General features: G+C 42.4%; 1 protein-coding gene across 3 annotated transcripts in view; it reads left to right on the top strand.

Annotated features, from left to right (window-relative positions):
* Positions 1-16,704, top strand: part of slc6a9 (solute carrier family 6 member 9) — a 56,349-nt gene that overhangs the window by 24,756 nt on the left and 14,889 nt on the right. For all 3 annotated transcript variants that reach the window (XM_053437135.1, XM_053437134.1, XM_053437136.1), the window contains 3 exons: positions 12,096-12,252; positions 15,756-15,887; positions 16,130-16,406. In XM_053437135.1, the coding sequence (XP_053293110.1) occupies positions 12,096-12,252; positions 15,756-15,887; positions 16,130-16,406 (566 nt within the window). The remainder of the gene's footprint in view (positions 1-12,095; positions 12,253-15,755; positions 15,888-16,129; positions 16,407-16,704) is intronic.

Raw genomic sequence — 16,704 nt, 5'->3', positions numbered from 1 at the left:
ACAGTCGATCCTACTTTGTCTTTCTGACTGATATGGGTCATCCTTTCTGAAACTGAATAAGTTTGTATTGTTTCAAAAGAATGACGAGGCAGACTAAATGTGAACATATAGTTTCCAAACCGCTTCTCCTGAAGGGAAACGTGTATTGGGCAATGACTGGATAAAGTCCTATTTACTAACGAATCCGGGTTTTAGATTGATAGCAGTAATAGAAGGGTGTTACTGCCATAGAGCAGATGAACAGGAACGACTGTGTATCAAAGTGACACTGAAACATGGTGGTGGAAATATTCAAGTTTGGGGCTAGTTGGCATAAACTGGAGTTAGCCATCATGCTACATCCTAATGTTTGCATCCGGAGGAGAAAGGTTCACGTCAAAGCTTTGCAAGAACTAACTGAAGACCAGAGACGACACATGAAAATGTGTGTCTTTTTCGGTCTGTCTGACGCAGATTAAGTCAGAACTTAATATCAGGGAGAATCTGAAGATTTTTCTCTTTTTCAAATAAGATAATATTAGACACTGATTAATCCATGTAGATGGTATTTGATCATAAATTGCAGACATTCACTTGTGTTGTGTGGATGCTCTTGCTGTGTGTCTGCTGTTTCCCTGCAGCTGATCCAGTCCAGTAAATTCTGGGGCTTATTAGAGAAAGGATTCACACATATAAAATGTTGGTGCTTTGTGATTAGGCCTTTCTCTTTATGCAGCTTGTCTGGAGAATCCTTGTCATTTACAGTCTTACTATGTCTTCTACTGTATGTGTCCACATCCTAATTTACATTGATACCTCATGATCTGATGTAACCTGCTGGTTATATCACATCGTCTACACAACAGAGTGCAAGTGAATGCTAAGACAGGCTTTACTGTCAACACTTTCCTCATTCAGGCTGAAATACTAGGCTTTTTATGCATTTATCTCTTTCCTTACTTGACAAAAGACCTTTGAAACAACATAATTACAAACAAAGGTACAGTGACCATGCTTTATATTGTGTTTTTGATCATGTTTATTGCGTGTCTGGGATTTGGGTTTAGGTTTATGAAGGGAAGATATGATCCATGTTTTAATGTGTGAATACCACCATGGGCTCATATTTTCTCTGAGGAGTCTTCTTTTGTTTTTCAGACTATAAAATATGATATTGTAACATAACAACTGCAATTTGCTCTTCAATACCATCTTACCTCACTGATTAACATGGCATCATGTCCTTCAATTGTACGTGTCCACACAAGCTCTGAGGTTGTGTTACCATATTGCAACTAATTAGTAGGAATAGTTGACCTGAAATCAATTTTTGAATTTCATTCATTCCAGCACATGCTTAAAATTCAGTGTACGCTACTAGGATTAATTCAGAACCCGAACACGCTCAGATCACAACATCTGTTCGAGTCGGAGATGATTGTCGAAGGCTGTTAGTAATGCTTTGTTACAGTCTGTGTTCTCCAGTAATCAAACACGATACAGTGCTCTAACCTGCAAGCAGCAGAAGGAATAGTCAGCAACTTTGAACACGGGGTGAGGAGAAAAAGGCTGATGAGGCTTATTCATCAGCTTTGTCACGGATTTGTGGGAAGCAAAAAGCAGTGGAGAAAAGAGTTGATGATGAGGCTTGTGGAGGCAGCTCCCCATCTGACCCGGGAAGAACCAGAGGAGAAGGGCGGATAATGCTCGTTGAGGCTGCTTGTGGGTGTGTGTTTGCACACTTCGGTTGAAGCAGCAGTGAGGTTTGAGGCCAACTCCACAGAGATGAGGTTGGAACAATGAGGGGAAAACAAGTCAGATAGAGAGAGACTGATGATGGAGTCGTATATATGTTTGTATTAGCTGGAGAGGAAGAGAAAATAATATAGAAAGATGGAGCTGTGGCTCAGGGTTAGAGCAACAATCAAAAACCCAAATACCTTGAGTCTACCTTCAAATAAATCACCAGTTTATAAATTGTCAAATTTGAGCTTCAATTATAACAATTTAGTCATATTTTTCTTGATCATGACATAATTTAATCTCAAGCTTTAAGTTAATCAGTTGGCATTAAACGGTTATTCTACTCTGCAATCAGCAAAACAAACCTTCAAAATATTTCAAAGATATCAGCTCTGCAGCTGATATCTTTGAAATATTGCGGCTGAACTAGAATTTACAAACCATTTACTCGTACAGCAGACATGCGTGCTCGTGTGTGTGAGAGTGAATGAGTGAGTGGGAGGGTGGGCAGGGCTGCGAGGGATGCAGGTGAACAGCTTGCGAGGGCCAACAGTTCCGCAGGCCAGTCTCGCGCATCACTTGACAGCCATACCCCGATGCAAGCCCACGCACAAATGAACTTGTTAAGCAAATGAGTGAGCAAGCAAGAGAGGGCGGAGGGGCGGAGGGGCGGAGGAGTGTGGGTGGGGATGGGTGGGTGCACACGGCTGCAGCGGCTCCAGCTCGACCTGCCTGCACACATCAGCCATCACTGCCACTCTTCTTCTCTTCCTCCCTTTCCGCCACTCCGCCGTTCCCTCGCAGAGCTTTCATTTGCCGCCTCTACTTCCCATCACTGTCGTTCAGCCGGGCTCATGTAATCCCTTTGTTTCATTAGAAAACAGCCTCTTCCTGAATTGGATCTGGAGCTTATCTTCACCATGCTTTAACGCGGTGCTGTCATCCTGCACTCGCAGACAATGGACAGTAAAAGAGACTGTCAGAGCACATTGGTCCATTGCAGATCCAAAAATAAACCAAATACTTGGTATGAACATGGATCTTTCATGTAGCTGGCACATGCAGATGGGACTGAAAATCTAGTGAACTATTGTGGAATCATCATGGTGTTAATCTCAGGCAATCTTTCTCAAAATAGCTCTTTGATTGTAGCACCTGCCCACAGGCAAGTAGGATCATCTAGAAATGAACATATAAACATGTCAGCCCCCATTGGAACATTTATTCGCACTCTCCTATCTTTCTTATACATCTTTCTTTGTCGGTGCAGCAAAGTTCCAATTCTTGCTGATTTGGGATATCAATCGCAGACCCCCTGCCCTTTGCCCCATCAACACCCTCCCTCCCTTCACTTCTCAGCCCTGCCCCCCACCTTTTTTCTTTCTTACAAAGACACCCATACAGCCGGACCCCTTTCCCCTTCCCCCAGGGAAGGCATTTGAAGATTCCAGCCTTGTAGGTTTGGAACTTTAAGTATCAAGCTTTTGCATCACCATGGAGAATCGTGTGCAGGTAAGGAGCTGGATGACACAGTTTTTAATGAAGTTAGTGATGTGACTGAAATACCAAATTATACATGGATTTAATCTAGCTGTGGACCAGACGCTTAAATTCGGATTGTTTGACATGAGATGAGTAGTTCAGCATGCTTCGGACAAAGTGATTCAGTAGTGTGTCGCATCTATATCGTTACAGGTTCAACAGTGTTTAAAGCCAGAGAGTTTAGGGGATAATTGTGCATACTTTAGTCGTTTGAAGTGTTCAGGTGAGGGGTGGTGCAGCATGCAGGACGTAGAAATTCCGCTGTGAAGGTCACGTGTGTTTGTTTACAGCCCATTGACACCGGTGGCGGGTCTTATCACCAAAACCTCTCTTGACATCTCCCTGGGGTGTCTTCAACGTGTATGGCATCGTTTTTCCATATTTGTAGTCTTTTAGTTTGTTTGTTTTTCAAATTGTTGCGTCTGTTGTATTCACATGCTCAGTTGCATCATGTGGATGTGTCTTTTCAACCAGCAGCCGGAGCAACAAGTGCTCCTGAAAGTGTAGTATGTCAGCACTAGATGCCTCGTAGTATAGAGTGTGAAGTGGATGCTTGACATGCCGGGCAACTTTCTCAATGTATGAAGTGATGTAACCTGAAAGTGACCCCGAGCTTGTGGGCGGCCATCTATCCCACCCTTCATCTGACTGGGCTCCACTTTCTCCCCTCCTCCTCCTCCTCCTCCTCCTCCTCCTCCTCCTCCTCCTCTCTCCTCCTCCTGACACCCCATCCATTGGTTTCAATTAATCAGCCGTGGACAGGGATTTATTCAGCCCCTGCCCAAAGGGATCTTTTGGTATGTGGCCCCAGTGGTAGCAGGTTGAGAAGCCACGGTCTACGCTGTCTTAAGGCCTATTACTCTCACCTCACAGCCCGCTCATAATGAGAGCTTTGAGCCGCCTGTTTTTGGGGGGATCCGGTGGGCTTTTTGTCCGATAATTGCCGAGTGGATTCAGTCACAGACATGTTTACTAAACTGTGTGTGGGTGGAGCGAGGGGAGATTACGTGTGACACTTTAAATAACCGCTGCTGGGGCAGCCTCTACTAAAAGACAAGTTGTTTTTGCTTGTCTCGCAGGAAAGTGAAACATGTTTCCATCCCCAATTTGCACTATTGGTTAAAGTTGTTTCTATTATTAAAAAGACTTCCTGTCAGAGAGTCTCTGCTGCTGAAGACACCTTGCTCTCTCATGAAAAGTATATAATAATGTCATGGAAAACTCCCGCTGATGTGAAATACTGGATAGCTATTTCCTCACAGTATCATCAGATTCTGACATGTTTCAAACAGCACCTCCTCTGCTATGTGTTGCTTATTGTCAGGAGGGCAGCCATGCCTTTGCTTGATTCGATACAAGAACAGAAATCAAGTTAACTCACCTTTTCCAAAGCGCTTTAATCTGTACAGACACTGGTAGAAATAACTCCAACATACTTGACCAGAAAGCCTTTTGATTTATTGTCCTGCTTATTGTGAAGCACTTTGGAACTTTGCTTTGAAAGAAACTTTTTAAATAAAGATGACTATTATTTTTGAACAGGACCTTAGATCCATACACATTGATTAGTTCCCCAGTTCAACATCACACACCAGTTTACTGAGTAATTAGCAGAGACATTTTGGACCCAGGAGTCTTGTTCTGCCTTGTGAACATGCCACATTAAAGCCTGTTTTATGAAAATGAATAATGTCACGAGGTGGCACGTTACACAACACCATCAATTTGAGGACACACTCTTGTAACTATGCATGTTTTGGATCAGGTGTGATCTCAGTCTCTTTTATCCCGACCCAACCACCCTCCTCTGAAGGTGCACGCTATTTTGGAGCTCATTACTCTTTTGCTACATAGCAGTACAAATTTTTAGGTTTGTGCATTATTATAGGAGAAGTGAAAAAATTATTTAAAATGTAATTGAAATACAGTACTTAACCTAGTAATGACTGCAAAGGTAAACCTCAGCAAATTGGTCTGTAATCTAAAACTAAATTACCTAAAGTCAAAAACCCTAACTAATCAAACACAATATCAAATCTTGTATTATTACTGTTTAAAATATATTTTATAGTTACTCACACAGTAGCCTATACTGTAGAGTCAGTATTTATTTTTTATAATACAAACATATAGAATTTTGATACTGTACATGAACAGATACAAATATGTAAATAGATTTAAAGCAGGTACCTTATCGTACTTGTGAATGGGCATTTAAAATAAACTCATTTAAAATAAAAAAATAATACAATTATAAAAACCACAAAGATAAACAAATGTGTATATGCTTAATACATACAGGAGAACAAAAATAGAGAAACAAGGTAAATCGGTGATCCAAATCTAGGAGTAAAAACGTAATTTGTTTCATTGTTTGTTCATAGACAGAACGTACATGAGGGAATCGGTATAAAATAGTCGGGCAAACAAGATTTGTTTTGAATGCATATATGTGCAGGCATTAAGACACCTTCTCTCCTGAGGAACTCTAAGAGGCCATAGACATGTGAAATGAGATCAGCGTGTGAGTGGGAGATATATATATGGAGAAATTCCTTATCTATAAAAATATCACAACCCTACCTTAGTGTTAAAATCATATTTAATAAGTTGTTTTTCTGTCTCATTGCAGTTATGTGAGATCCTTGCAGACACACTGACAGTCACTGTAAATATCTACCCAATGTTCATAAAATGTTTGCTTAAAAGAGCAACTCAAACCGTCCTGTAGGGAGACGTGTGCAGCCTGAGACAGTTCCCCCCCGTGAGTTGTCAGTAAAATGCCATCGCTCAGTAGGAGCTGTCGCTAAAGGATATTCACTCAGACAGGAAATGACACGGTCGGTGTTCACCATCTAACTTCAACCTGCAGAAGGCCTTTGCAGAAATGTACCAACTGTCCTCTTACAGTAGTTACAGCAATTGTTTGGACACTTGTGATGCAACTTTTAAATCAAGAGAAGATAATGTAATAAGCCTTCAAAGTGGGAGAAGTATTTTGAGATACACAGATTCTCTCAGCCAAATATATATATATATAATAGTGTCCAAACTTACAGTAAGTCCAAAGATCATCATCGAAGGAAAGAAAAGGAATTGTGTGTGTGTGTGTGTGCGTGTGCGCGTGCGCGTGCGTGCGTGCGTGTGCACATGTGAGATGACCAGCCAAAAGTAAGTGAGTAGTTCTTGCTACACTCCAGTATCTCTTACAGACATGGCTGCAGCTGTCAGCAGATGTCTATTGAACAGCCCATACTCGTCTATCATTTGAACAGTCCGTACTCGTCTGTCAAAAAAGTCCTGTGTGTGTGGAGATGAACTGTACATGCAGTCTGAGTGAGTGTGTGTTTGTCTACAAAGCTGAAGTCCTCTCTTTGGACTCTGACAGGAGGCAGCAGAGTCCAGAGGAAACCAGAGGGGGACAGAGCATTGAACATTTTCTTTTCTTTACGATCAAATGTATTTAGCTAAAAAAAATGTCATTTTCCATAATCACACGTTAGTGATTGACATCAATAACACATTCTGACAGAGCTTTACGACTAAAATATCAGACAGTGCAGCTGTCAATTACTAGGTGACGTGACTATACCATTGAAACATCTTGGATTTTACCAAATCAGGGGCCTTAAAAGGGCCCCAATTAACCGAGGTGGGCCAATTATATATATTGTCTATTTAATAAAACGGCTACTGACAGAATAGAGGCACTTCAGGGGCCAATCAGATTTCAGCCTGGGCCGGTGCCCCCCCTGGATCCCGCCTTGTATTTATCCATTATATCTTCCTTACTCTTTAACCATGTTATTTATTTTTTAAACCTATTTATTTTATTTATAAACCAACTTTTCCTTTTTTATCAAACTTTACTGTTAGCGTCACCTATCAATGTGTTGCTTTTACCCAAGTATTTAAACTGTTTAATCAATACCTTTTAGCTTTCCCACAGTTCCAATCAGATCAGCTGCCAGAGGCCCCCTGGCCCCACCTCTGGATCCGCCGCTGAACTATACTCATGTAAACAGTGTTGATTATGGACATCGTAGCTGTTTACCTTCACATTTTCAGGAGCTAAACATGTTTATGATCTTGAATCTATGTCTTGTTTCACTTCCACACATCTCCACATTTATGACATCAACAGTCCTGTGCCTGTTGGTTGAGTGACATTCATCCCCGCTGTCTACAAACGCTTCAGCATTTATCCCCGTCACATTCCCCCTGTGGGTCTTGTGCAGAGTAACGTGCCTCAGGGTAAATTGCACTGATCCCACCTTATGTCACTGCTAAGTCTGAGCCCGCACAACACATTCTCATTGTCGTCACTGAGCTGGCAGCCTTTTTGAGACGAGCTTTGCACAGAGGAGGGTTCGAGTCGTCGGCGTGTTTGACAGACCTGTGAGATTATGATTTGAGATTTGTGAATCACTGGGCTACTGCCAACAAGAACATTTTGTAGTGTTTGTGGTGAATCTAGCAACTGGCCCAAAATATATAAATGAGACTCATTAGTGGAAATAAGTTTGATTTAGATGACATTTACCTCTGCCAAGGAAATATTGGTTAGTTTGTGTGCAAGTAAGATTATGCAAAAACTAGAAAGAAATCAGACATTCTTAGGGGACTGATGTTTGTGATTGTGTACTGTACAAGTTGGTGCTGATCCAAATAAAGAAAGTGAATTTAATTGTGGTTTTATAAAGTGACTGTTGGGCCTTTGTGATGGTATTTTTTCATATAAAAAAAACTTTGAAATCTATGCTTTTTCCTGTATCTGCACTAAATTACATGGATTCTTCCTTGGCTCATGTCCCATCCCTTTATCAAGTTTAACGAAAACCTGTTTGTTATCTTGCTTACAAACAAACTAAATGCCTGTGCACCATCCTTTAGGTTTATTTTGTGATTGAATTTTTTTTATTTTTTATTTGCTATCAGTAAATTTGGACGCCTTATCCTGAAACCTGAGACTTGTCTGTCAGTAACACAAGATTTTAACTGAGACCTCAAGACACAGTCGCCTAAGAAATCAAACCTTATTGTCATTGGAAAGCAGAGACTGACACTTCCATCCCAGTGAGGCCATTTCAGTTGACATGGACACTGCAGCAGCAGTAAAGAGCTGTGAAGAATATGGCTGTCGATCTCATGCTATCGACTGTTTTCATGTGAATTTTGGGATGCTGTCTATCTGGCGTAATGGTACTAAACCAAGGGGAGCAGCCACAAATGAGCATCACATAGAGCGTTTAAAGATTGGATAAGAAAAATAAGTCATCTGAGTTCGAACTCAGACAGACTACATCTCTAGCTTCTCGAAATGATTTTCTTTTCTTTTCTCTTTTTGGAATATTTGATTTGCTTATATTGATGCAGTTTTCATTTATTACGTTTTAGTCATGTTTACTGCCTTAGCGCTTATGTGGCCAATGACCGTGTTGTCTTTTGCCTTGTCTGGTCTTTTGGTATTTTGTTTTAACGCCTCACTGCCAAGCACTTTTTGACATGGTTAGGAAAAAGTGCTTTATAAATTAGGTTTATTGTTATTGTATTTTCTCTATTATTCAGTGCAGCCTGATTGAATGTAAGGGAGCTGTTGGACTGGAGGTATGCGGAAAGTTAGGACATTTTTAGTGACACTATTTAAGAGCTTCATGTAAGCAGAAGGCTACTTTTAAATCACTGTTAAACATTATCTCACGTTACTAAGTCCTCTTAACTCAGAGATTTGTCACCAAAATCAATGTGTCTAATTGGCGTCTTCCTTTTAAAGCAGCAGCAGCCCAGAGACACGAGTTTCAGCCAAGTCAGCGCTCTCACTCGAAAGAGACCTTGAAAAGAGAGGAAAGTTGCAAAGCGAATAGATGGAGAGAGACGGAGGGGGTAAGACATGTGTGGTCTTATGTAAAAGCCAGATGGTCCCAGAGCAGCACGTGACAGAGAAATGAAGGGATATGGAGAGAGAGGAGTGTCGGTGTCTGACTCACTGACCAGGGGGCTCACGGGAGCCGACGCCACAGGCTGCAACACCTGGGCAGAGAGAGGCAGACATTGAGGTCAGTGAAGGAAGGGAGGGAGGTCATGAAGAACTCAAAGTTTTGACTTCTGCCCTTGACGGTTCAGTCAGTATATGGCCTCAACACGGCGGATCTGCTCCGACTCGTGGATCATGTCGACGATCCCCAAACCATTCCAAAAAAGCTAATAGATCTCTTCAACCTCATTGTTTATCAGTTAGGACTATACATTTTCTAACTCTGCCTTTTCAACTTTCGCATTACCTAGTTCAAATTTTCTGTGAGAACTTGTTGGCCAGGCTCTTCTTGAAGCTGGATCCTTGAATATGAAGAGTAACACAACAAATGCTATTAAAGTTACAAGAGGAGTGACATGTGATTGCTGCGCTGCCTCCGTCAGGCTGTTATCGCTGGAGAAATGGGTACGACTACAGGACGGATTTATAATCAGTGTAGAAAGACATTGTTACCTATGGATTTTGAGACTCTGTTCTCAAGTGTTTTATCTTTATCACTAGATATCTATGGATATATGTAGATATGGATATTATTTCTGGCAAATGAGAAAAAAAGAGTTGTGTGTGTGTGTGTATCTTTTAGAGGCTCACAGCTGGCTGCTGATAGGGGAGTCCTATGTACAAGATGCAGAGGTGGCGAGAAACCACACAGCTGCGTGCAGTATTTCCCCCTGAACTGTTCCAGAGTCAACTCCGGGCGATGACGCCATAATGTGTGGCCCGCTGGGACAGCAGGCCCGCGGTGACTTTGTGACTTTGAGCAACCCCTCGCCAGCAACACGTGTGTGCTGACCTCCGCCTCCGTCCCACCCGCAGCCTCGGTCAAGGATGCAAGAGAAAGCCTCTTTATTTTGCCCCCCCCCCAACATGAGAGCACAGTCTGACTCAAAGGCAAACTATGAACCTTTGGGGGGGAAATATGGCAGCTGTTTGTTTTTTTTGGTTGTTGCTGTTTTGCTATCCAATTTTATTTCTCTCACTCGCTTTAGTCAGGCTTGGCTCTGCCTCAGGGTTGAACTGCGGCACCGTGGGGGAAAAATGTGGATGTGGTTCTTAGTTGTGTTTGTTGCTGTTTTTTTGGGCTGATGAACAAGATGTCTCACTCTGGGTCGAAAGTAGTGCATTCATTTGGGAGATGTGTGTGTCTGTGTGGGTTATATACTAATATATAAATACAAATAATATGTAAATTATTTTATTGCCTTATTCAAACTATTTTTGTATCAACCTATGCACACAAAATGTTCTGTTATCGCTTTATGAGTAGAAGTAAACATGCATGTAGCTACAGATTTCTTTTCTTTTCTCAACAGAAACGCTCTTTTATCGTCTCCCTGGAAAAGTGTGTATTTATGACCAGTATTTACTTTTCTTGTCAGATTGAAAGCTTTTCTCTCAGAAAATATGAGGCCATTCATTCGACGAGCTCCAGAAACGCAGACTCTGCTACACACAGATAACACGGGCTGCACGACTGAAGTTTGTATTATTTTGTCAATCACAACTCTGGCCAGCCTGCATGGGCTTAGACGCCATAGACTCACACAAACCAGCAGCAGAGAGCTGTACATTTTCAAACTAATCTTCAAACCTTTCAATATCTGTAACAAAATTCCCCAGGCAAAAACATTTCGATGTATAAATCTAAGTGAAGTTAACAATTTAGGCTCCTTTTTCTAGAATGAGATCATCTCTGCACCTGAATATTTAGCCAGAAGATACAGACGAGGATGTTTCGATGATGAAGAATGAATATGTCCTGCCTCTGCCTGCTCTCCAGAGAGTTCAGTGTCCGGTCGGAGAAACTCCTGCCGAGTTGTGTGAATGGAAAACTGTCGAGAGCGTTGGGACCCGATTGTGCAGATATTCTCCAAAGCTAATGTCTGAAAATAACAACAAATCCTTACTGAAGATACACCCCACCACCTCAACAATTCTGCAGAGATTCACCTTATTTAAAATTACAATTAAAGTTCAATAAATTACAGATTTCAACATTACATTTTTTTTTCTTTCAAATTCAAATTGAGCTCTTCTGAATTTTTATATTAACAAAAACAGCTAAGATCATTACTTAATTTAGTTGTCAATGGCTGATGAATTGATCTTTATTTACACTCCAACTGCTAGAGGTCACAAAAAGAGCGAACGAATGATCTTAAATTAGCACTATTTAGTTTTCTGCAAGAGCACGAGTGCCTTCATGTGCACCCACAAACACACCCACACACACTCAATCACACACACACAGACAGACGGTCGAACACAGCTGAGGTTACGGAGGAGGTCAGGGGAGAGGGACCATCTGATGCCAGCAGATGGAGTGATGGAGGGAGCAGAGGAGAGGAGAGGCTGCAAATCAGGACGACAAGACCAAATGCTTATGGGCTGTTCTTAAGGCGCTGATTTCACTTTACATTGCGTCTGCTCCAGCGCGCCCACCTTATGTTAGACTTTGGGTGGAGGAGATAGTATTTTAACGAGAATATTCAATAACTGAGTGCAAGCAATGGCACATGAATAATTCAACTCCACATGCGGCCCCCAAAGAGGTTTAAATATTCACCGTTGTTTTCTTAATACTATATTTATAATCATGATAAATGAGGCCTCTGAAGACACTCGTTTCCAGTGCAACATCCGTCTCTGATTTTCGCTTGTTAATGAGCTGTGTTTTAACCTGCTTATAGTAGCTAGACCTTCTGCTGCTGCAGCGCTATCTCAGGAACACACTCGCCTCCCTGCCACCTGAACTCACCCCTGTCGCTCTCTCTCTCCCTCCCTGTCTTTGTTGCAGAACGGAGCAGTTCCTGGCGAGCCAGGGAAGAAGGATGAAAACCTCCGGAGAGGCAACTGGGGCAACCAGATTGAGTTTGTCCTCACCAGCGTGGGCTACGCTGTGGGCCTGGGCAACGTCTGGAGGTTTCCATATCTCTGCTACAGAAATGGAGGCGGTATGTGTTTCCTCATAGAGCTTCGCTCATTTCTCTCGGGCTGTTACCGATTTGATATATTCTTGCTGGCATGTACACATATACAAACTTACAACTTGCATAAAGTGAACATGAAGAAAAAAAGGAGATGGATTATTGACACTTTATAAAGCAAATCAACTGAGAAGCATGGACCTGCACTCACACTTGGGTCCGGCTTGTGCTTGGATCTGCTCTTCTTGTGCTTAAACTGTGCACGCAGATATTTTGTTGCTTGGACATTTCCTGCATCACAGCTGCAGCTCTTCTCCTCGCTCTTCTTACGCTGCTCCTGTGCTGTCAGTTTTCCACTCTGCTCTTAGATTTGCTTATCTCCAATTTGTTTGTTTTGTTGTGCAACAGGTTTGTGAAAATTACCCAATCAGGCCAGGTGTAGTGTTAAAGTGAAATAGTCCTGTCCTCGTTGTGGATGTATGAACTTCCCGTCTAGGTGATTTAACCAGATTCGTGCACATCTGCCCTCCACAGCTTTATTTGCACACTCGGCTAACACACCCATAACGAGGACGAGACAATCTTCATATGTCAACATGGCAATCCGTTAGTTGGGCAATTTGTACAGACTTGTTTTGACATTTCACACACGCATAGAAGTAACCTGAGTCCTAGGAGAAGAGATGACGCTACAGCGATCAAAATCTTTCCAAGCAACAAATTATGCAAGCGCACAGTTTGAGCACAAGCAGAACGGATCTAAGCCCAAGCCGGAACTATTTCTTCTTTATTTAAATTTTTTCGCTATTTTTTAAGTATTTTATATATATATTTTATATATATATATATATATATATATATATATATATGCATTTTTTTTTTTATTATATAGGAGGTACTTCAGCCAGAACTATAAGTTACACTTAAAAGCCCCATTAAGCAATATTTTAGGCATGACCAAAGAATCAAATATAAAGTACTGATGACTATAGTTAAAATGGCTCTCACCTGAACCGGTTTGTAAAAACAAGTCTATAGAATGTATTGGTAGAATATGCACTGTAGGACATGGTGCACAGTTACAATAGTTCTCCTGTTTTGCACCAACTATTAATAAATTAATTACTAAATTGTGTACGAGTTCTAGCTTCTTTACACACTACTACTGACTGCTACTGCTAGCTAAATCGAAGAGCACTCTATCTTGCAATGTTGGAGTGAGTGGAAAGAAATTCCTGTACCCTGTAACAAATCTGCTCGAAAGGTTCATGGTTCCTCTCTGGTCCTGACTCCCACCTTCCACCAAGTTAGTTCAGTAGCTTTTGCTTTTAAAACATAACCTTCCTAACCTTCGAGGTAACCACGATCAAATCATCAGTTTCTTTGTAAATGTCAGTATATGGTTTTGATTTATTTATACATGCATACAGCAGAGATATGTGTGGTGCTGTATATAGACAGTTACCGGCACAATCCTCCTAATTGAGTCTTAATGTGTACTTTTGTGATATAAAATAAAACCTCTTCAGACAGGCCAGATGTGTCAGCCATATTTCATCGGAAGTGCACTCACTGCAGCTGTCTGCACCAGCCACATAAAAGCTCAGGCTTTGTACATCCAGAGCCGCGTGTTCGGCAGGACGTTTAGTGAAACGGCATTATTGTTTATTGGGCTGTGAATGCTGTCAAAATGTGTCTGAGAGCAGAGAACGGATCCAGCTGCTGTTGTGCTGCTTTCGCTGTGTTGTCGAGGCACAAGAACACGATGAGGCAAGAGGTGTATTCATGCTCTGCTGCTGAGTCTTTCTGTTCCCACGTCAAGTGCATCCGAAAAGCTCCGGATTGAATTCTATGACTAAGGATCTCTTAGACTTAGAGGAGCAAGGTTATCTCAGTCTAAGAGTCAGACCCGTCGTTGATATCTCTCTCACCTGGGTTTATGCTGCAGATATTTGGATCAGTGTTCGCATTGGGCCGACCTGCAGTCCCTCACAAGGACTCAGTGAATGTGGGCTGCACGTGAACTCGCACACAGCTACAGGTGTGATGAAGGATCAGGAGAGCTGATCTTTACCAGCAACGCAACCTCCCCCACACACACACACAGTGAGAAGGTTGTGATATTGTACAGTGTCAGCTGGTTGTGATGACCTAGTTCGCATACAGACAAACAAAAAAAAAAAGCATGCGCAAACACACACACACACACTCACTACAGACATTCCCTATAGCTGAATGTCTGGTTTCTGGTCCAGTCTGAATCACCAGAGAGTTGCTGCACCAGTGAACAGACTCAGCTGCACATTTAGTGACCTCCCTGCTAACTCAGGGGACGTTACTGTGACGGATGAGGTTTTTCCCTATCTTTTTGTGTTTTTTTAAATACCCAGATGACAGGCTAGATGACGTGCCACAGGTTTTATTTGAGTGGTTATTACTTTCTGTGGAAAGCAGGATCATCGAGATCCATGAATTTTCTTCTTTCTTATTCCCAAACAAATCAGTGAAAATTTTGAAAAACTTTTGAATGGGGTTAACCTGACCCGTACCACATCCTTAAGGCCGGCGCATGCTTCTGCGTTTTCACGGGCCCGCAAGCGCAAGAGCCCTTCCGTGCCCCTTACGTGCTTCTGTGTCCCTTCTTATGTGCTTACGTGCATCGCCCAATTTTTCTAACTACACGGCAAAGCTCCGCGAGCCTCAAGCAGCCCGCAAGGCTGTGATTGGTCTGCTTACTACATCCTTTCCGGAGTCGCATTTCCGGTTTCATGCCTCATAATACCGGCAGAAACATCGGAAGATTTAGAAGAACAAATATGGATCAAATAGAAGAGCGTTTGGCAGAGGAGATCCGAAAGTATGACCACTTGTATAACCCGTCACTGACTGGCGGATTTGTCCGCCAGAAAAAGGCTATGAGAAGCAGCAGCGGTGATGTAAATGAACAGTCGACGACGACTCTCACACACAAAGAAGGCGTCTCTAAGGCCATCTTCAACAAAAAACGTTACTCTGCCTGGTGTTCTGGCGGGGAATTGCTTTTCCACACGCTCAACACTTGGAGAAGCATGAATGACAACGAGTCCTTCGACACAGCTGCGTGAAAATCCGCAGACGCAGTTGCAGAAGCATGCGCCGGCCTTTACACCAAGTTACGTTTAAGTCTATTCAGTAGTTTTAGTGTTATCCTGACTCTTGTGTTCTGTACAATACTTAATATATGTACTGCACATATTTTACAGATTTCTAGTATGGTTATTGTCTCGCCTACCTGTGATTTTACCACTGTATCATGTAATTAATGTGCAAATCTTTAGTTCCTCTTTTTCATGCTACGTGTAACTCTCATCTGCCTATAGACCAGTTATTATCCCTGCCAGACAACAGCAGGAGATAAATGGCATCGTTTATACCTGCTTGGCTGATGTGTGGACTCACATTATGCAGATTTGGGAAGCTTAGTTTATTATGTGCAGCTTCTCAAAAAAAATTAGTGACTGAGGTTTTGTCCTGTCGTTCCCGCCCTCCAGGTGCCTTCATGCTGCCGTACTTCATCATGCTGGTGTTCTGCGGCATTCCTCTCTTCTTCCTCGAGCTATCCTTCGGTCAGTTCGCCAGCCAGGGATGTCTGGGAGTCTGGAAGATCAGCCCCATGTTCAAAGGTTGGTGTTGATTGATTGCCGAGGATAAATTAAGGCCGATGTGTGTGTGTGTTTGTTGAGAGTGTAGCACTTAATTCTGCTGATTTCTGTTAACTGATCATGTCCATCATAAGAAGGTTAAGGTAAAGGTGAGAGGTTTTATTATCATAACAGATCCATATCCAGCTGCTTGTTTTCATGTCACCTTGAATAGAAGTACGGTTCCTCCATTTTTCTCTCCTCCCTTCTTCTTTTCCCTGCAGGTGTTGGTTACGGCATGATGGTGGTGTCCACATACATCGGCATCTACTACAACGTGGTCATCTGCATCGCATTTTACTACTTTTTCATGTCTATGACCAACCTGCTGCCATGGACCTACTGCAACAACCCCTGGAACACGCCGGACTGCAGCGGGGTGCTAGGCAATGGCCTCCCGCTCAACAGCAGCCTGGTCAATGCCACCACCAGCCTGGTGGCGGGGGTGACGGAGGTGGTCAACCGCACCAAGAGGACAAGCCCCAGTGAGGAGTACTGGAAGTAAGTGCTGGCTGTACCAAGGACATTTTGACTTGTACTATTAGAACACCGAGCCAATATGTATTAGTTGTGTTTGTTAGTGACCTCAGTCCGACCTGGTATTAACATCCTTCCTGGGTGCACCGATCACAAATGGTAAGCTCTAAGTTCATGTCTGAACGCACCCAAATGCGTCAAACTTTATTGTCGTTCAGAAAATACAAGAAGTGCACAGCAGAACGCGTTTGCACAGAGAAACAGAAAAAAGTAAAGTCAACTTGTAACAGTAATGTAAACTTGACACTGGTGAGATACTCAA

Source organism: Pleuronectes platessa, chromosome 13 (assembly GCF_947347685.1).
Source record: "Pleuronectes platessa chromosome 13, fPlePla1.1, whole genome shotgun sequence".
Taxonomy (NCBI): domain Eukaryota; kingdom Metazoa; phylum Chordata; class Actinopteri; order Pleuronectiformes; family Pleuronectidae; genus Pleuronectes; species Pleuronectes platessa.
The sequence above is the reverse complement of the archived record's forward strand: the minus strand, read 5'-3'. Positions and strand labels throughout refer to the sequence as shown.